At 35.5% G+C, this 22,523-nt stretch overlaps 1 protein-coding gene across 1 annotated transcript in view; it reads left to right on the forward strand.

The window, feature by feature from the left end:
* MAP3K1 (mitogen-activated protein kinase kinase kinase 1) overlaps positions 1–22,523 on the forward strand; it is a 74,975-nt gene that overhangs the window by 38,292 nt on the left and 14,160 nt on the right. Inside the window, exons 2-10 of the mRNA XM_044916787.1 lie at positions 3,631–3,781; positions 6,602–6,802; positions 10,321–10,521; positions 11,139–11,255; positions 11,620–11,768; positions 16,906–17,027; positions 17,625–17,706; positions 17,816–17,999; positions 19,909–20,187. Of these exons, the coding sequence (XP_044772722.1) occupies positions 3,631–3,781; positions 6,602–6,802; positions 10,321–10,521; positions 11,139–11,255; positions 11,620–11,768; positions 16,906–17,027; positions 17,625–17,706; positions 17,816–17,999; positions 19,909–20,187 (1,486 nt within the window). The remainder of the gene's footprint in view (positions 1–3,630; positions 3,782–6,601; positions 6,803–10,320; positions 10,522–11,138; positions 11,256–11,619; positions 11,769–16,905; positions 17,028–17,624; positions 17,707–17,815; positions 18,000–19,908; positions 20,188–22,523) is intronic.

The raw sequence follows: 22,523 nt of genomic DNA on the forward strand, positions 1-22,523 counted from the left end.
AAATTACAGCATTTGATTCTAAGAAGCATTCAGATTTCACAGATAGTAAAATGCAAAAAAAAAATACACATTTTAGAATTAGTGATATATGATTATTATTTAAGAAAACATTAGAAATAACTTTTTGTTTTATATTTGCAGATTAATTTAGGAACAACAAAAATTGCTCTACTGAATAAAATCTAAATTACAAATATAATCTTAATTAAATACAGAACTGTAAAAAGATTAACGTGAGTAATCATTAAATTTTAAAACTAGGAATGTCCTTAGGGCTGGCAAAGTTGTTAATAAATGATCATTCATTTAATATATGCTTTGAAACCCATCATAAGCCAGACACTGTTAGATGTTGAATATATAATGATGGATAAAACACTGGTCCCTGCCTTCATGGAATTTATAGTTCATGGTGGGGAAATAGGTTTGCAAATTGCAATGAGCACTTTAAAGGAAAAGTACAGTGCTGTGAAGGAATGGAACTAGGGATTCCTAACTGACATTGGGACCATCTCTGAGGTGCAGAAGAAAAGTTGAAAAGTGAGTAGAAATGAACGAGATGAAAAGTAGACAAGAAACAGTCTGTGCAAAAGTCTTGAGCAGGAGCGATGTTGGAGTTTTTCAGGCAGTGGAAGAAACACAAGGAGCGGGGTGGGGGTCTAAGTGACTTCAGTTGAGATAAGACAAGGTGGTGCATGGCCACATAGGACCTGTTAAACATTTTGAATTTTAGTCCAACCCAGGGGGATACCACTGGAGGATTTGTTTTTGTTGTTTTTGTTTTAATTTATTTATTTGACAGAGAGATAGCACAAGTAGGCAGAGCGGCAGGCAGAGGGAAAGGGAGAAGCAGGCTCTCTGCTGAGCAGGGAGCCCGATGTGGAGCTCGATCCCAGGACCCTGGGATCATGACCTGAGCCGAAGGCAGCTGCTTAACCGACTGAGCCACCCAGGCGCCCCTGGAGGGTTTTAATAGAGGAAGTAACCCTGGCTGCTCTGTGAAGCCTGGATTGGAGTAAGATTCAAAGTGAAAGGGCACCTGGGTGGCTCAGTGGGTTAAGCGACTGCCTTTGGTTCAGGTCATGATCCCGGAGTCCTGGGATCGAGTCCCACATTGGGCACCCGGCTCAGCGGAGAGCCTGCTTCTTCCTCTGACCCTCTTCCCTTTCATGCTGTTTCTCTCTCTCTCTCTCAAATAAATAAATAAAATCTTTTAAAAAAAATTTACAAAGTGAAGAAGCCTCCTTAGGAGTCTTTTGTTAGTACAGACCAGCTAAGTTGGCAACTTGACCCTAGGGGGTTGGAGTACAAGATACATTTTCTTGAAGATAATTTGCCAGTATCACCAAAAATCTTAATTTGTGTACAAATTTGACCCAGCAGTTCCATTTCACTGCATTTGTTCAGAAGAAATAATCTTATATGTATGTAAAAGTTGAGGTACTAGTATGCTTATCCCCTATTATTTATTAAGAAATTGGTTTAAGTGATTACAGTATTTTCCAACAAGTGGAAAGGAAAGAGGCAAATCACGCCGACTTTAAGGAGGCCACATTATCAGGAAGCTTTGTTTAGACAGGGAGAGTCTTCTCCGTGTTTGGGTGTGTGCCAGGGACAGAGACACTGAAAATACAGAATGGAGAAGAGATACTCATAAAACAAATTTGGGGGAGGAGAGACATTTAGGACCAAAGGGAGGATAAGCTCCTTTGTCCAGGAGTGCAGGAGCTTCTAGGGTGAAAATGCACTGCAGTTCTGCAGTGTGACTTATTTTTTGAGAACTAGCCTGGGAACCTAGCCACGCCTTGCAACATTTTTACTGGAGGGGAAAGTGTTTGCTTTTCAAACCAGAGAGTTGTAAGTGAATTTTTGGTATGCAATCAGCCCATAAATTGGGTTGCCTGTAAATCCGAGCTTCCCTGGGTAAGTAGTAACTGAGCAGGATAAAGTTTTGGGAGAACATTTCTCTACCCTCCCTCCCTTCTTGTCCTTCCCTTTGTCCTCCCCCGCCCAACTCCTTCTCTCTCTCATTCTCTTTTTTCCCTCTCCCTTTCTTTCCCCTTTCTGTCCTCTCTTCCTTTCCCACTCCTCCCTCCCTCTCTACTCTTCCTCTTAGACACCCAAAAAGTTATATTTTATACTATAATCAGAGCAGGAAAAAGAGCCAGGCACTTCTAAGTAAATAAAAGAATCTCCTTCCTTCCTTCCATTCTTTATTTACCTTTTTTCTTTTCATATAGGCTCTTTCTTTTCGACAGTTTTCTTATACCTGTATGGCGGAAATATTCTTCTATATGCTCTTAATGCCCATTTGCAAGTGTCAAATGTTTTGTGCTCTTTTGCATTCCTAAAACTATCTAGACCAGTTTCTCTGCACAGGGGTATTTAACTTGTTCATTTCTACTGCCCTCACAGAATTGATGCTTCAGGAAATCCAATTAATGATTTCCTTTCTAGTGCATATTTAGTTTTAAGTAGTTTTTTTTTTTTTTGCTGGTTCTCTGAAGATACTGATGGTCTGTGGTTGTAATTAGCTGGAAAATTCCTAGAGGAGTTTGCATTTAACTTTTTATAAGCTTGCGGTTATCGTCTCTGGTATTTCCTCGAGTATTTCCTTTTCCTATCTGTGCAAAAAAAAAAGTAACTGTTCTGTAGCTTTATAGAATGTCCAAAATAGTTATTGAAGTTAGCTTAGTATTTTTTAAATTGTTACTTCTCCCAGAGTACAAATGCGTTAACTATTTCCTTATGAAACAGGTTTTAAAATCCATGCATATGCATTTTGTATTTGTTGTATATATCCATATGTGGATATAAGTGTATTTGAAATTAGTGGATGCTTTACCATTTAGGCTTTGTAGAATTAATTCTCAAAAGTTACTAGCTTCCACATTATTTTATTCTGATAACTCCACACTATATTATGGAGTAAAGGTCAGATGTTTGTACCAATTTTTACTTTTTATATACAGAGTATCCCCAGTGCTTTGATGTGGAATTATTGTTGGGAGAATATAAATTTAATTATTTAGGCTTTGAACAAATATTGTGGGATCACAGAATATGGGTGAGGTTACACTTAGCTTATTAAATATTTATTTAGCTTTTTTCAGAAAATGAGCATATCCACCAGATTCAATCTATAGTGACTTAAATTACTGAAAATGCTGGGATAAGTTATTGGAAATCCTGGAAATCCTTAAATTATTGGAAATCCTAGAGTAGTAAAATAGTCTTCTAAATATCTGTTAAATACTTCAGGACATGAGAATGGTGTAATTGGAAACAGTGCAATGTTCACGAATGTGTTCGTTAATGCCATACTTAATGTCTTGGGATCCATTTTGTTAACTACCTGGGAACAAAGGTCTGCATTAGTATTATTAGTAAGTCTGTACCTTCTAAATAGAACCTTTCTTTTTAAAGGCATTATTAAACTCACATTATCATGCGGCATTGAACATTAGTGTATATGTGATTCACAGTGATACTTTCATACTTGGCTTAAATCATTGGGGGGTTTTTAGCAGTCACCTTTGTAGTTACATGTCCAATGAAAGTATAAAATACTATTTGTTCTTAGAAATTATTTTTTATATATTAATCTCATTCTTCTTTCTCCCATTTTAGTCGTGAGATGGAGAATAAAGAAACTCTCAAGGGGTTGCACAAGATGGACGATCGCCCAGAAGAACGAATGATCAGGGAGAAACTGAAGGCAACCTGTATGCCAGCCTGGAAGCACGAGTGGCTGGAAAGGAGAAATAGGAGAGGCCCTGTGGTAAGTGGCTGTGGGTTACCTGATGTAAGGAAGAAAGCATAGGAGGAAGTGGGAAATGAAGCATAAATAGATCCTCTTTTAAGCTTTTTTTCTTCTTGATTTTGAATGCAGTCGTTTCATTTGCTTGATATTCTAGCCACTTGGAACAAAATACAGCTAAAACTATGCTCACTAAGCACCTTAAACTGTTATAGAAACTAAACTGGTTGGGTTGGGGAGGTAATGCTTAAAGCAACACTGCCCCCTACTGTCAGTAGCTAAAATCCTTTTGGTAGAGATTTATATTGTGCTTTAAAAAAGAAAAGCATTTTTTCTCATTTTATTTTGATATTCTTTCTCTAAGGTAGGATCCAAAGATCTGAGTTCCAGAAATCATCCAGGAAAGCAGAAAGGTTGAATAGACTCATGGGGTTTGAGGTAAATTTAAAAGATGCCCAGAGTTTGGGGAAAGAAAACCTAGATTGATAGAATTAGGAAAGAAAGGCATACTCTATCCTTTGCCATGGTTGTTTTCTTTTAAAGTAGACAAATACTATGAAATGTGCTTGTCTTTCTAATAAAGGAAGTAGATCTCAATTGTTAATTAAGTGTCCCAGTATCAGTCTGTATCAGCAAGTTTTTATTTGCTTTTTGTTTGTTCTTTATAAGTAAAGATGACAAGTTAAGATTTATTAGGCTTGGGGGAGGGCAAGGGATGGTGGGTATAATCATAAAAGTTATTGGGCAAGCTACTCATTCGACAATTGAAACCCTTCAGCTGTATGATCATCTAGCCCTACATGCATCCCACTTGCCTTTTTTTTTTTTTTAAGAGAGGGAGAGAAAGGGGGTGGGAGGAGCAGAGGGAGAGGGAGAGAGAATCTCAAGCAGGCTTCATGCCCAGTGCCAGAGCCCAACATGGGGTTCGATCTCAAAACCCTGAGATCATACTGAGCTGAAATCAAGAGTGGGACGCTTAACCAACTGAGCCAGCCAGGTGCCCCCACTTGCCTATTTAAGTTCAAATATAAATTAATTAAATGTGAATAAGTAAAAATTTTGTTCCTCAGCCACATTAGCCATGTTTCCAATGCTCAAAAGCCACATAGACTTCCCTCATTGAGCTGCGTTCTGTCTGGCACATTCTACCCAATGGTGCTAACCCATGGAGCTAATATAGAATATATTTAATTGTTCCTTTATATACCAGGTTTTTAAGCTAAGCTGCTATATTACCCATGAGTCCTTTCCTTTCCAGCTAAGCTTCCACATTTCTTCCGTTTGTTTTTCATATGAAGTAGTTAAGTGAGAACCCCTGACCGTTTTAGTAATCATGTCAGAGGATGCAGATGAAGAAATCAGGAATTCATCTTAGAAAAGAGGAAGTTCTTTTGAAACATCTTATAGAAGCGGGTACATTTTTGCCCAGTTAATATAAAGAACCTTTGAGCAGTTTAAACCATCTGAAGTGTGGATGTGCTGCTTTCTTGAGCTCCTTATACTGGTGGAGAGTCCAAATCTTTTGAGAATACCGTAAAGCAGAAATCATAACTTTTTGAAAAGAAGCCAATAAAGCCAATCCTTTATTACATATAAACTAAGGACATTCAGTTATCTAAGGCCAAATTCTTTTTTTTCCTCAAGTACATTATCTGTATATAGGACAGAGGTAAAGAGGGAAGAGATGTGTGGAATAAGACAACATGTAGTCCTTAAGTTCAGTTATGCTACCCTACATCTCATAGTTTACAGATTTCATACTACCCTTAAGTTTATAGTCTACTTGGAAAGTCTGCTTTTGTTTGTTTTTATGTTTTATGTAAATTAAATCAGGTCCTTCTTGAAACGTGAGGTATAAACATCTCCAGTTAAGAAAATGCAACTTATAAATAAAAATAAAGGCATGAAATACCACAGAACAGTCTGTGACTGTATGCCAAATGTGTGGAGTAGGCAGAGAGCAGTAACAATTTAAAAAGAAAAATGTCAGGCTGATAGAGTTAAGGGCGTTTGTAAAACATAGGATTTTAACCGAGCCTTAAAAGATAGGGGTTTTTCACCAGGTGAAGGTATGCTGTCTGGTGTGCTGCAGGCTAAAGATGTGGAGTGGGGGGAGGGGGAGTGAAAGCCCAGTTAGACGACAGGTTAGTCATGTTTGATAGGCACAGCAGCTGGCTAGTAGAACAGTAGAAGAGTAGTAGGAGAAAGGCCGGGAAGGTTAGGTAAGGCTACAGGGTTTGACCTTTTGGTCAGAGCTAGATTAGGTCTGTTGAGAAACAACAGGTCTCGCAACCTGCCTTTCTGCTTAAGAGATTGCTCTTCAAATATGTAGCTTCTACTGGTGATTCTGAAATACATGTCTAAAGCTACTGTAATAAAACATTGCAAAAAAAAAGACAATGGTTTTATATTAATCAGACTATTTGGGCATTTAAATTATGCCCATTATTGTTTTCAAGATCATGTATTTTCTCAATAGAAATGAAAAAGAAAATATCTCCTTGAATCTAGTTGAATGTAAAAGTGCTTATTTTGCACATTTGTTTATTAACCTGTGATTATTGATTTTGAATGTTAAGTGATTTAGGGCACATACCAACAGATAATACTAAATTCTAAAATTATGTGTAACAATTTAGTGATAAAGCCTAAATGAATGATATCTGTGGGGTAAAAATAGTCTTAACATTTATCGTTTGAATACTAAATAAAAGTTGATGAATTGTTATGTTTGTATAATATTGTGTAATGAAAACTTGAGTTCATTTCTTGGTCTGATATATTCAAATTTACTTACTTTTTCTATTTTTAAGTAATCAGAATGTTGGGATTTTAATTTAGGTGGTAAAACCAATCCCTATTAAAGGAGATGGTTCTGAAATTCACAACTTGGCAACTGAGTCTCAAGGAGAGGGCCAGGTGAGCCCCGCGTCACCCGTTCCCAAAGGCCGACGCAGTCCTTCTCCTGGCAGCTCCCCATCAGGTCGCTCAGTGAAGTCAGAATCTCCAGGAGTTCGGAGAAAAAGAGTTTCCCCAGTGCCTGTAAGTTAATGTTTCAACAAGTATGTTAAGTTTCTACAATTTTTAGGTACATTTATAACACAGGAAAGATTGGCTAGCCATCTGTTAGAGCAGCATTTCTCCAAGTGTGGTCCACAGACCCTTGGTTGGGGGAAGAGAGCAGGTCCTGAGACCCTTTCTGTGGATCCATTAGATCAAAATAAGTTTTGTAATAAAACTGGATGTTATTTGCCTCTTTCACTGCATTAACATTTACAGTGGTGGGTAAAGCTCATGAACTCACCTAAATTAAAGCTATGACAACAGAAATTGGGGTATTTTTGGCAGACATTTTCCTTAAGATGAGTTAAGTGAAGGAAGGAACTTCAAGAAAGACAATTGAAATGTTTTTTTCACCAGTGAGATTAGAATTTTGGGAAACTCATATCCACCACTGTAAACTTGACAGTTTCCCGATACTTGAATTTTCTAACGAGATCAGTGATGTTATCAAATGTGATTTTTTTTTAATGTATTGCACAGTGAAATGTGTAAACATTTAGGAGATCTGCATAACTTGGTGAACCAATATTTTCCCAATGGCCAATGCATGATGAAACAAAATCATCCTTAGGTAAATGATCCATTCACATTGTATAAGATAGACCATCTGGATTTTCATGTGTAACAGTAGGAAAAGTTTGTTGATGTGGTTTCAGATTCCATATCACAGTCTTCTTGGGACTAGTATCAAAGAAGAATGTTCATAATTATTGGAAGAGTCTTTTAAAATACCTTTTCCAGCTGCATATATTTGTGAAGCCATTTTCTTCATGTACTTTAACCAAAACATCATTATCACAGTAGACTCAATGCAGAGAGAGACATGGATGAGAATCCAGCTGTCTTCTGTATTAAATCAGACATCAGAGAAATTTGCAAAATGATAGGTACTATCTTTCTGAGAGAGAGTAAGACTTCTAGTGGCAGAAATGCAAGTTAAAATTTACTTTCTAAACTTGAAGAGCAAAGAGCAAATGAGTGGGTGGTAGAATGACTAAGATCATGACCACAGGGCGAGATTTGGTTTTCCTTTGATCAGCATATAAATCCTTCCAGAAGTAAATTTTAAGGAAATTTTTTTACATTAAAGCCCAAGATACCCAACAGTATTTATTGGCTTTATGTTGACACATCTTTAAATGAGCTATTTTTTTTTAAACTTAAAACAAGAACAATCTTGTTATTGCTCATGAATCTGCAAATTAGGTGGGGCTCAGCAGGAATGACTTATGTCTGTTCCCCATGGTATCTGCTAAAGCTGGAATATCCAAGATGCTTCCTTACTCATGTGTCTGGTGCTTCAGCTGGGATGCCAGAACAGTTGGAGGCTGTTGGCATCTCTTCCTCATACTGTGGAAGTTGGGTTGCAACACCAAGTTTTGCAAGCTGGGAGAGAGCATGGAACAGATTCTCTGTCTCTGTCCTCAGAGGGGACCCTGCTGACACCTGTTCTTGGACTTCTAGCCTCTGGATCTATGAGAGAAATTTCTACTAAGCCAAAAAAAGATATATCAAGAGGGCAAGTCCAGTGTGGAAGCTTTTATCAAGCTACCTTGTTTCCTAATGCCTTATTGCCCAAAGGTAGTTACATGCTAGTTGCATATCCAGAATCAGTGTGGTGGGGGACTACACAGGATATAAATACTGGGAGGTATGGTTTATAGGAGCCATCAAAGTATAAAAGTCTACCACAAGTATATACAGAATTGAGTTTCCCCTTCACTCCCCCACTTTAGGGTATATGTTAGTCAAAGTTACCCCTCATTTTTTTTAACACCAAGTTAACATTTCATTATCTGGATAAATCACAGTTTATTTAATGAACTGCATACTAATGGGGACATGTATATTCCTTCTTTTCATTACCAAAAAGCAGTCTTGCAAACATACTTTTTATACATACATCATTTTACACATCTGTGAGCATATCCATAGTCTGAATACTTAGGTCATATAACATGTACATGTATACTTGTTTTTTCTTTTACTTTTTAATAATTGCCTATTAAAAAAATGGCCGGATTGAGATATAATTCCTATACTGTACAATTCACCTGTTTAAATTGTACTCTTCATTGGGTTTTGGTCTATTCAGAGTTGTAGCCATCACTACAGTCAACTTTTAAAACATTTTCATCACCTCAAAAAGAAACCCCAGACCAATTAGCAGTCTCTGCCCAGCCCTCAGCAACCATTAATCTGCTTTCTTAGTCTATATATAATTTGCCTATTCTGGTTATTTCATAAATAGTAAATGGAATCATGCAGTATATGTGGTGTTTTGTTACTGGTTTCTTTCACCTACCATTATGTTTTCGAGGTTCATCCATGGTATAACTTGTATAGTACCCCATTTGTTTTTGCTTGGTTTTTCTGGGTTTTTTTCCCCCACAAAATATGTTTATCAATGTATGCATTGATTTTTGCCATGTACGTATATATCTTAACAAAAATATTAGCTATGCAATATCATTCTTGTGGTTTTTTTGTTTGTTTAACATTCAAAATTAATTTCTGATTGACCCAATTCTCTGTAATTCTTTTTGGAAGTACTCCATTTTTAATTATAGAATAGCATTCTTTTGTATGGATATACACATTTGGTTTATCCATATGTTAGTTGATGGACGTTTGGGTTGTTTCCACTCTTTGGTTATTATGAATAATCCTGTTGGGAACATTTGCATACGAATCTGTTTGTGTACATATCTTTCACTTCTCTTGGGTTTATACCTGGAAGTGGAATTGCTGGCTCATGTTTTCCAAAGCAGCTGTACCATTTTATTTTCCCACCAGCACTGTCTGAGGGTTCTAATCCTTCATGTTCTCACCAACATTTATTATCTTTAACAATTAAACCAGGCATCAAAAGAACTAGAATTTCCACTGGGCATTGATACAGAAAGACCAAGTTCTAGAGGAATCAGTGGAGTGGAATGAGTGATATATATCACCTTCACCACAGGAGATTTTGTCAGCCTTCAGTAAAATGTCTTAATTTGGGGAAAGTCACTTGCCATTAGTTCTCTACAGAGTGTACCATGGGAGGAATTCCATGGTGGTGTTCATAAATTACCATTGCAAAAGAGCATTTAGTAACACATTAAGTGGAAGCCAGGAAATTGGATGTTTAATTTTTATCACTAGAAACAAGTCATTTTGCTTGCTTATGGATGAATTTTTATGCTTTTAACCTTGGTTTACATAGTACTTTTCGAAGAACTCAAATATTTTCATTTTGTAAAATTACCACATGGTTGTCTCACTCAGCCAAATGTTTATCATTAGTTTTAAGGATGACTGAGATTTTAGAAGTTTACTTGTGATGCATATGTCAGATAAAAAGCATTTGCAAAACGCATTTTATCCCATTTTATTTTGGGGCATTTTTTCAGAATATAAAATGCCACATGGCCATCTGGTGTGACCCTTTTTTAGGTAGTTGTTTCCTATCAAGAAGTAAGCAATTTACCTAATAGAAAAACAATGTTGTAAAGTTTCAGAGTGGGCGAATCACACCACCTCGAAGAGCCCCTTCACCAGATGGCTTCTCACCATATAGCCCTGAGGAGACAAACCGCCGTGTAAACAAAGTTATGCGGGCCAGGCTGTACTTACTGCAACAAATAGGACCCAACTCTTTCCTGATTGGAGGAGACAGCCCAGACAATAAATACCGGGTGTTTATCGGGCCTCAGGTAGGATTTTTCACCATTTTACATTTTATTAGTATCTAGTACTAACTCAAATGTATGTACTATAACATTCTTAAATTTAGATCAGTTAATTCTCTTTAGTTAACTAAAGTGAATTTAAAATATATTTTGTGCTAGTAAACATTTTTATTTAATGTATTTGTGAACGTCTCTAGTATGACTCAGTATACTTTAGAATACAAATTTGATTTAATAAATTCACCAAAAATAAGAGATTAAGTCATAGTGTAGACTTTTCTTACATATCCTTATATATCTTACTATATAAGAATAATGAAGCAGGGTGCCTGGGTGGCTCAGTCGTTAAGCGTCTGCCTTTGGCTCAGGTCATGATCCCAGGGTCCTGGGATCGAGCCCCGCATCGGGCTCCCTGCTCACCAGGAAGCCTGCTTCTCCCTCTCCCACTCCCCATGCTTGTGTTCCTGCTCTCGCTATCTCTCTCTCTGTCAAATAAATAAATAAAATCTTTAAAAAAAAAAAAGAATGAAGAAAATTAATAGAAACTTTGTTAAACTTGGAAATGTAAAAAAAGTGATCATCTTAGGAATTCTAATAGAACCACAGATTTATTACCAGTAGGTTCTCTTTTAACTCTTTAGAACTGCAGCTGTGGGCGTGGAACATTTTGTATTCATCTGTTGTTTGTTATGCTCCGGGTATTTCAACTAGAACCTTCAGACCCAATGTTATGGAGAAAAACTTTAAAGAATTTTGAGGTAATTTTTAATAAATGCTTTAGAGTAAAATTGCTAACAAATTTTTATGGCTCATTCCTGACAATTTTCCATGAGCTCTAAATTTAAATAGACAGTGGTCATTTTGAAGCTGTGAAGATATTTAAGAATTATTTGAGGCTTATCTCTTATAATCCATTGACTGATTAGTTTTTTCTTCCAGACTGAAAAGAAAGTAAACACTGACCTGCTGTAAATCTTAGTAAGCTATATATATTCTTATTTTTGAAGCTCTTAAATTGGCTTTATGAAAATTTTATGAAATAAAAGACAATTCAATCTCTAGAACTCTTTATCTGTATATTATAGTGCGAATATCATTGTTACTGTCTTTTTTCAATGTTAGGTTGAAAGTTTGTTCCAGAAATATCACAGTAGGCGTAGCTCAAGAATCAAAGCTCCATCTCGTAACACCATCCAGAAGTTTGTTTCACGCATGTCAAATTCTCATACATTGTCATCATCTAGTACTTCTACATCTAGTTCAGAAAACAGGTTAGTACTTTTTAAGGAATTAAAAGCATTAATCCAGTGTTATTTTTTGATTTGAGAGGTCATTTTTTGTATCTACTTGTTAAGTTGCTCTAAAATAATTTACTTACTGAATCTTGGCTTTGAAGTTAAAATCAGGGGTAAACAATATTAAAGGTCATCTGAGTATAGTGTAGGCACACATATATGCATACATATATATGGACTTTTCATCCTGAAAAACTACACTTGGAAAATGGCACCTTAAAAATCAGAGTATAATAAAGAGTCATAAAAAAAAATCAGGTGGCAAGTATAAAATATAAGTGGCTACTGTTATCAATCATTACTTTTTGCCAAGTATGGTGTCTCATTCTGTTCATATACCATCCTCATTACGTAGGTTTTATCACTCTTTTGCAGACAATGAAGCTGAGACACTGTGTAAAAAATATGTCTTCAGTTCTTTTATAAACAAATTATATACAAGCCAAAGTGGTTTTCCAAAATCACTTTCCAATGTAGGACCTTTAATTTGTATGACATCACCACTTCTTTCATAGATATTTTCACAGAATCCTCATTACAGGCTGTTTTACTTGTGAGAACACAAGGATGCTCTTCTAAACAGACTAATCATTTGTAATTAAGAGATAACAGTAGCCGTTAATCACAGGTATTGAAAATCTGCAGTGCTTCTCAAACTCTTCCATTGCCTAGCTGCTAATAAGAATGAACATATAATGCTGAAGGCCCTGAAATACAGCCCAAAATGACAGGTGTGAAAAAATTTTCAAGTCTCATGTGAATTTTCTTTCTTTTCCAAGTTCTTTATTGGGTTTCTTCATTGGTTTTAATGTAAAAATGAGTTTTTTAAATTACTCCAGAAAGGAATGCTGCTTCTCTAAAAAGGGTACCTCCTATATGTTCCTGAGGCACCTGTTTGAGAAGCACTAGTCTAAGTGATTAAGTCCCATCTTCATCCAAGCAATTTTTTTAAGTATTATTACTACTTCAAAATTCATGAAGAATAGAAAGTAATCAGGTCAAGGGATTTTTGAAGAAAAGAATGGAGAGACCTATGGGAAAAGTAAATGTTTAAATTTTCTTATTTTTGATTATTGATTTTAGAATTGCAGAGTTTTACAAGTTTTTTGGGAATTTTAGAGATTTCTAGTTTACATGGTTCAGTGATAACTGAAGCCAAAAGAGGTCATGCAGCTCAGCTGAGCAAAGGCAGAACCAGAACCTCAGTATCTTGACTTCTAGTTCAGGGCTCTTTCTCTTACTCCTTATGTCTTCTAAATAGATGAAAAAAGGAGCTTTATTTCTTGCACTTCCTGACCCAAACGTATTCTGGAGCTCTTCTCCTTTGGATTCACATTCCTGTAGCTTTTTATTTTGGAAAAAATAAAAAATGTTTAAAACCAGGTAGCCAAAGTTAAAATAGAAAGTTTCTCTCTAAAATAAATGAAGATACCTTCCAAATATGAGCTGGCCATACTATGGAGGTTTTATGAATTCATTTGGATTAATGTATCCATGGGGAGAACCACTGAAGCTGTCATCTTGATATACTGAGTAATTATACTGTGTAGGTAAGTAGGTTAATATTTCATGTAATCACAGATTTTTATATCTAAAGACTACAATTAAAAAAAAAAACAGGAAATTTGTCTGGAGACCTGATTGCATTGTAATTAATTTTAAATTATAGAAGAAACAACAAAAGCCAGAATTGGGACAAAGTGAACCTAAGGTCCTAGTACGTAAATGGGCAAAGGGCATGAAGAGAATATTCACAAAAGAATTTCAAGAGGCTAACAAACATGAAAATGGTTTAGTTAACCTAATAACTAAGGAAATGATCATTAAAAAAAGATACCAGATTTATTTAGATAATTAGTAGAGACTCTGTCATGAGACAATTTAGTTCTTGTATAAGGATTTGCTTCACTGTATGTCAAGTTCTATAGCCTTTCTGGAAAAAAAAATGTGGTTTTTAAAATGTTAATATTTGTTGATGTAGTAAATGTACTTTTTTTTTTTGACAAAAAAATTTTATCTGAGAAATGTACAAGATTTATATATATGACTGTTTGTCAGCATTATGGAAAAAAATGAGAACAGCTTAAATATCCAGCAAGGGAACGGTTAAAGTATACCCATATTAGGAATAGTTCATGCAGCTATTAAAATTATGCTTCTGGGGTGCCTGGGTGGTTCAGTTGGTTAAGCATCCAACTCTTGATTTCAGCTCAGGTCATGATCTCAGGATTGTGAGATTGAGCCTGGTCTCAGGCTCTGAGCTCCGGAGGGAGTCTGTTTCAGATTCTTCCACTTTTTACTGCCCCTTCCCCTGTTGTCGCTTGCTGTCTCGCACTCTTTCTCTCTCTCAAATAAATCTTTAAAAAAATATATGCTTCTGAAGAATACTGAATGGCATGAAACAAAATCTAGGTTATAATACTGTATGTTATGCCTGAACCCAATTTTTATATATGAAGGTATTGTGGGTACATACATAATGAGGAAGAATTTTAATGGTTATTAATAGATGGCATTATTATGGGTGACTTTTTTATACTTTGGGCTTTAAGGTTCATCAGGTCTCTGTCAGAACTACTCATCTCTGCCCCTGTAGCAGAAATAGCCATAGAGGATAAGTGAATGAATGGGTATGGCTGTGTTCCAGTAAAACTTTATTTACAAAAGCTGGAACAGGCTAATTTGATTCCCTTGTAGTATGCTAATACCTGCTCTCTACTCAAGTGACTTTACTTCTGAAAAAACTGTGCGGAAAAGAAAATGTGAAATGTAAAAGAAGTGGGTACAAAAATGTTTCTACTGGTTTCTTAAAATGTGAAAATACAGAAACAATTCATGTCCAACAATAAATGGATGCTGAAGTCAGAAAAGCATTTGAGTAATAAGTTGTACTTGCAACTGGACTAAATTGTGGAATTTTATTTTTTCGTCTAAGCTATTTTTGGTGTAATTTTAAAGTTACTTGACCTGGGATCATCTCTGCCATTAATATTTTTATTACAGACTGTTGTACAAATCATTTCTGCCATGGTTCTGTTAATTTTTGTCATTAACCACATGCATATTTTGACAGCACTTCCCCACTCCACATACCTCCATAATTATGAAAAGAGATAAAGAGAAGGGGCAGATAATCAGGAGGGAAAGAGACTACTAGTGTGTGTGCCTTCACCTCAGGAATCATGCATCATGACTGCTGGACCTGTTTGTTCAGCTTTTATGAAAGTTTTTTAAGCAAACTGTTACTTTGCTGTCAGTCATTCATACCTGTTTTTCAGGAATTATATAGCTTAAGGTTGTAGAAGAGTAGTATTAGGCCCAGAGAAAAGCCTAAGCTTAGTAGAGACTCTAATTTGTTGGGGTAGGTAGATTATGAGATATTCTCCTCAAATTAAAGCCTACCACAAACTGATTTTATGTCTCTGGCAGCTTATTTAACATCTCAGAACCTAGTCTTTATATTGTAATGGAAATACGGTTACTGATTTTTAAAAGCCACTCGTAACATCATGAAGTTTCAACAAAAATTTATAAAATATTAAACAAAACTCTTCTCTCCAGTCTGGGCTGCATACAAAATAACTATTGTTAATAGTTTAATAGCTTTTAAAAATTAAATAAAGGAAATAAAACTCTACCCTGCAGTGTTTTTTTATACACACACACACACTCCTCAGTACTTCTCTCATTATATTTTGATCTGAAACTTGTTATATATTTTTTTTAACTTTAGATACCAGGACCATTTTCCTGAGTCAGTACAAAAATACACACTACTTTCTTTTCATGGCTGTATAAGATTATGTAGATACGCCACAATTTATTTTGCCATTGCCATAATTAATGGACATTTAGTACACCTAATTTTTTGCCTATTTCTTTGTTATATATTCCAAATAACTCTGTAGGATAGCATCGTAGAAAATAGGTTTTTTAGGTCATGTATATGTACATTAAGTAATTTAAGAAATACTAGTACTTTCCTTTCAAAAAATTTCAGTTTTTACTCCCACCAGCAGTATATATGAGAACTTGTTTTCCTATGCCAATATCAAGGCCAGATGTTACCAACCTATACAATTTGTGTCAATCAGATTATTAAAAAAAAAGATATGGTTTCATTAATATGCACTTTATACTTCATTTTTCATACTTAACTATTGGTATTTTTCATTTCAATTGCCTTTTTATCTTCTTTGCCCATTTTACTATTGAATTACTAGTATTTTTCTTACTGATTTTTAAAAGCACTTTGTGTATTAAGAGTATTTCAAATATACACAATAAAGTTGCAATATTGCCATAAATTGGAATCATTCTATACAAATTAGAATTCTGTCATGCTTTTTTTTTCACCATATAGTATATTGTAGATGTCTTTGTCATTTATGAATGTCTTAGATCCTTTTTAAAAGCTTCACAGTGTGTGGTGTACTATTTTTTTTAACCTTCTTTTGATGTTCATTTGGTTGATTTTTTTTCTTTATGCTAAACAATACTGCAGTGAACATTCTTTTATATACATACACACACACGTTTATTATTTTGTCTGTTTCCTTATGATATATTCCTAGAAGTCTAGTTGAAAGGTTTTGCTTATTAACAATGTGACATATGTTTCTAGCTTAGTTTCTAGGAAAGTTGGATCAGTTTATGGACCCACAAAAAGTGCCTGTGATGGGCTTTCAAACTTACCTAGATAGATGAGCTCTTAAGTCCTTTCCAGTAATTGAAATCTTGAAACTATTGGCATATCACATGTTTGTATATAGTCAAACCTTATAGCAGTTTGTTCAAAAGGTACAACAGCAGAATTGAGGGGCTACATCGGTCTCTAAGATTGTAGTTCGTATATTGAATTGTATTCATAGCAAGGAAAGGTTAACACATACCCACAATCTATAAATACTAGTGGTGTGAATCTTATTTAAAATTACTGTATAGTAATAGGAGAAATAAATATTTCTCAAATAGTTCCACAGAAGATGCTCCTAACAAGACTTTCTAATCAGTTTTTTCATATTGTAAAGAATCCAAAATTGTTTTTAGCTATGGTGTTAATTCTGTATTATATTCTTTAGCATTTAATGCTTTCCTTTCCCCTTCCTCATAGTATAAAAGATGAGGAGGAACAGATGTGTCCTATTTGCTTGTTGGGCATGCTTGATGAAGAGAGTCTTACCGTGTGTGAAGATGGCTGCAGGAACAAGCTGCATCACCACTGCATGTCAATCTGTATGTGGCTCTTTTTCTCCCTGTGCTTCCTCAGCACAGTTACTCTAGGAGTCAACTATATTATTTAGGATTTTAACCTGACTTTTGCGGGGAGAAGAAAAGAAGTATATCTAGGCCCTTATGTAAAGTTTTCAACGAATTGGAGTTTAGGATTTATTAGGAGTTGAGCTTTGTGAGCAAAGAAATGTAATATAGTGTGATACATGTAGTAATGGAAGGCATGCACAGAATTAAAAACAAAGTTCTGGTCTGGAAGGTGTACGTGGAGGTGAGGAGGTAGAAGAAGACCTGGGCAGGCATGACAGGGTAACATGAAAGCAAGTTTTGGAATGACATTACCAGGTGATCAAGTGGGCAGAATGTTTTAAAAAATAGTTAGCAAAATACATGTTGTAAGAAAAATAGCATTTGCAAAAGGTACACGCATCAGAATAATTTTACCTCCTGTGTTTGCTTGCTTCTAGGTAAATACATCAAATTATTTTTTGAGGTTCCTTTCATATAAACCTATACTAGCCATTAGCAGCAATTATTATATACAACTACTTAATGTTAAGCATTTATTTTTTTTTAAGTTTTTTTCCTTTAATTTTTCAGGGGCAGAAGAATGTAGAAGAAATAGAGAACCTTTAATATGTCCCCTTTGTAGGTCTAAGTGGAGATCTCATGATTTCTACAGGTAATTTTGAATTTTGAATTAATGATTTGGATATGTTTAATAAAAGATAAAAATGTTCTCAAAGTGTTATTTAAATCTTTTAACACGCTTTTGTTAATATTTCATTTAGCCATGAGCTGTCAAGCCCTGTGGATTCCCCTTCTTCCCTGCGAGCTGCACAGCAGCAAACCATACAGCAGCAGCCTTTGGCTGGGTCACAACGAAGGAGTCACGAGAGCAATTTTAACCTTACTCATTATGGAACTCAGCAGATTCCTCCTGCTTACAAAGATTTAGCTGAGCCATGGATTCAGGTAAGTAGTTCTTATTCTTCGCTTCTCAAATAAACCTTTATAGACCAATTAATGTAGCTATCTCCCAGTTGTTTATATTATAATTTGCTTCCCTCCATCATGACTGATAATTCGATTAAAAATTTCACCTCTGGTGTTAACACTCTGCTGCTTATTATAGAGTTTAAACTTCAAAAATTCTTGGAGTCTCACCTCCCATCTCTAGAAAGAGCTCTGAACCATCAGACATCAGGATTATCTAAGGATAGACACTAGACTCCTTCAGTGCTAACTTGTTCAAGTGTTTAATCCCATTTCTACTAAGAATTTCTGGCATTTTTCTTATTTATCACCATTTAAACTCAATTTCTCTTTTCTGTATCCTCATGGCATATATAGTAGGTGCTTAATAATTGCTGAGTGGATGAATAAAGGAAAAAAAAATGGCTTTTACCTTATATTAGCCATTTTTATTTGAAAGGGCAGTTTCCGTTTTTACTTTCTCTTCTATGAAATGTTTTTTCTTCCTCAATAAATTGGAATTTCTATTGGTTGGAGTCTAGTGATTTTCTTTGTCGTTGTCTGCTAAGTCTATTATGTTTTTAAAATGTAGAATCCCAAACTAAACAACGTCTCCAGTAGACAGTAGTGAAGTAAAATGTTTTCAGTAATCTGTTAAATTCTGTTTAATACTATTAAATTTGTAAACAGACACACCAACTCATTCAACTTGTGTGTCATTAGGATTTCCTTTTTCTTTTTATGACTATTATAGTCCTGCAGCTTTTGAATTCTCTTTTCTCAGCATGTAAGTAACCTATCATGAATCTAATAAAATTTGCAAACTTAATAAACATACTTTATTTCTTTTATCTGGTTCATTAGTGGTATTGAACATAGGCCCTCACCTGGCCCTTCATGAGTCCTCAAGAGAACTCTCGATACTTAGGAGCTATTGGACGCATTCTTTCAGGGCAGTGGTATAGTCGGTTTTGCTTAAGCTTTAGGCTGGGCTATGCTATCTACTCCTAGTTTTTTTACTAAGAATATGACATAAGACAGAATTAAGACTTAATCCATGGTATGCTCTTTAACACTATGTGCCAGGCATATAATAAGTTGACTATATTCTAGTTGATTTATTCTCCTTTACTGTCACCTTGTAACAGAACACATTTAAGTAAATCATCATTTATTTGCCCTAAAATTGTGTTTATTCATCTCTAAAATTTAGAAATTTTTCATATGATAAGTTATCTTAGGTTTTAAGTTTACTTTTACCTAATTGGCCCATGATGTCAAAACCATGTACCCTTTCCTTTATTTAGGGACTCTAGGGCTTTGCAGGCATGGTGATTTGATTTGAACATGAGTTTTTTTCTTTTTTCTTTAGATTTTTCCACTCCCTTCATTATAGTTCCATCTATTTTGTTGAGGGTTTTTTTTTCTTTAACCTTTTTCTACAAGACAAAAATCACAGTAAAAGTTTTTGACTTACCACTGTCATCTATAGGAGAAATACTCTGTATCTCTTGGACACTCTAGTGCCTTTTTTGGTTTGGCTTTATCTTGCTTCAGTTTTTTTCTCTGTTAACTACCTTAATACAAATATAAAGTTGGGGTTCTTCACAGATTTTTTTTGTCGTAAGTATAGGAGTACAGAATCATATACATATCCATCTAATTACTTAATGGAGTTCACTCTTAATTTTATTTGAGCTAATAAATGTAAAAGGGTTTGGATAATTAGCAGTTAAACTTGAATATAAAATTCCTCCTTCTGATTAAGTGGCCAGAAACTGTGTAGATTGGTGAAGATTTAAGAAATGTCCACAATTTTCCTTTAGTAATCAAAAATCATGCTTATATTCAAATACTTGAGGTTCATTAGTTTTTCTCCACATTGAATTCATTGTTTGTTTGACTATAGGTATTTGGAATGGAACTCGTTGGCTGCTTATTTTCTAGAAACTGGAATGTAAGAGAGATGGCTCTCAGGCGTCTTTCCCACGATGTTAGTGGGGCTCTGCTATTGGCAAATGGGGAGAGCACTGGAAATTCTGGGAGCAACGGTAGAAGCAGCCCGAGTGCTGGAGCCAGCAGTGGGTCTTCCCAGACCAGTATCTCAGGAGACGTGGTAGAGGCATGCTGCAACGTTTTGTCAATGGTCTGTGCTGACCCTGTCTACAAAGTGTACGTTGCTGCTTTAGTAAGTAGCTTTATTATGTAACCAAAGCATTATGGGTGGGTTTTTTGTTTTGTTTAGAGCTTATAGATACCACTCTTAAGATCCAATGAAACTACTTTACCTGATTTAATTTTGGAAAATCCAAATCTTTATTCCATAATCCCAAGAAATTGCAGTTTTCCATTTATTCTCTTCATTTGGATTTTACTTGTTTTAATCTATTCAGGTTTTCTTATATACTGTTTACTTTTCTCCCCTAAAATAGCCATGTCTTGCTGTTCATATCTTTAAATTTTCCTTCCACCTTACACATGATCAAATTAAAAATGCTTTATGGGATAGCAAGTGATCATAATTACTTTGATTTTTTAAAAATTTGATATTAGACATTAAGGAGAACTGGTTATTAATAAACATTGTTGTATGGAAATTCAGGATCCTTTTCACAGAGGAGGGTTCCATGACATAGATGACTGAGTTGTTTTTCTAGTCGAAGCTATTAGAAGTTGTCTTTCATGAGTGGGATGGAATGAGGAGGTTTATTTGTAATTTTGGAGGCTAATTTGAATTTCTCCATTCTGAGTATACATATCTTTAAAACAGGGTTTCTCAACCTCAGCACTGTTGACATTGAGCCAGATAATTACGCTGTCTCGTGCACTGTAGGATGTTTTAGTAGCATCCCTGGCCGCTACCCGCTAGATACCAGTAGCAAACCTCTCTTCTCCCTCCCACCCCCTTCATGACAACCAAGAATGTCTCCAGGCATTGCTGAGTGTCCCCTGAGGGTCAAAATTGCCCAGTTCACAACCACTGCTTTAGAATAATTCTTACCTAGTTCGTTTTTAAAACTCATTAATCTCTCTGCTTCCACTCTCAGTCTTTTTCTAATCCATCCTATAACAACTATGCCCTGTGAATCTTCTTTTTGAGAGGTAATACAGCCTGACGGTTATGAACATGAATTTGGAGTCAGAACTGAGTGCTTTCATAATTTATCATCCTAACTGGGGTACTTGAATAATCTGCTAGTTAAACTGGGACTAGCCTAGGCAATCTGAACATAAGGTCAAGATTATAGAGACCTTGATTCAAATTCTGGTTCTTCATTGCCGGCAGTGTGACTTTAGGACTCATTAAATTTCAGCTTCCTCACATATAAAATAATGAAAATGTTACCACTTAGGTTTGAAATGAGATTGTGTAAAACCTCTAGCCATAATGTCTGGCACATTTTAAGAACATTGACTATATAGTAGCCATCAGTATTCCTTAAAGACCACTTTGATTATTCCCTAGGTTAGAAACCCTTAAGATGATTCCGTTGCTTTAGCAGCATTTCCAAAAGCATATTTCATGACAGTTTGGCAGGATTATGAAAACCTCCCCTGAAGAAAGAGTTCTGTGTTCAGTTAAAATTGACGCGCAATGAATTACACGAGTTAAGTGGGTCTGTTCACTGCATGGCTTCTAGGAACCTTCAGTAAGCTAATGTACATTAGGAATTTTTAAGAGCAAGAAGTAGAATGCATTATTTCCCAAATCTATCTTACCATGGTCTGTTTTTTTATGTAGAATATCCAGGGACCAGCATACTGTAAAGACCAATGTTCTTGGCCCACCTTTTTACCTCTTTTTCTTATTATTTTCCAACACAAACCTTCAGGCATACTTGGTTGTTCAATGTACTGCCTTACTGTCTGGTTGTTTCTTAAGTTCACATGGTTTCCCATGTAGTTTGTGAGCTGTGAAGTGAAGAGACTCTGAGAATCATACTATATTCTGACTCCTCTATAATTAGTGTGCCATGCACAGTGGAAGCAGAAATGGCTCCTTCCCTTAAAGCTCTGCATTCTTTCTCCCTTCCCTTTTGTCTTTCCTGTTTTCCCCTCCCCTCCCTCATTTGCTGAACCATTTGAGAGTTATTTGCAGGCATCACATGACATTTCAGCTCAAATATTTTAGCGCGTATCTTTTAAGAACAAATACATTCTTCTGTATAACCACAGTGCAATCAGCAGACTCAGGAAATTTAGCATTAATAACAATATTATTATGTACTTATGAAATCCATAATCAGATATCCCCAATTGTTGCAACAGTGTCCTTTACGGCTAAGCCACAGACCTTACTCAGTTTTTACCAGTTTTTCCATTAATGTCTTTTTTCTGTTTTAGGAGCCAGTCCAGAAACTCACATTGCATTTAGTTACTGTGCTCCCTTAATGTCTTCCCATCTGTGACAGTTCCTCAGTCTTTCCTTGTCTTGGATACATCTTGACATTTTTGAAGTGTGCTGGCCACTTATTTTGAAGAATGTCCCTCATTTTGGGTTTATCTCATATTTTCTCATGATTT

This window comes from Neomonachus schauinslandi, chromosome 7 (assembly GCF_002201575.2).
Source record: "Neomonachus schauinslandi chromosome 7, ASM220157v2, whole genome shotgun sequence".
Taxonomy (NCBI): domain Eukaryota; kingdom Metazoa; phylum Chordata; class Mammalia; order Carnivora; family Phocidae; genus Neomonachus; species Neomonachus schauinslandi.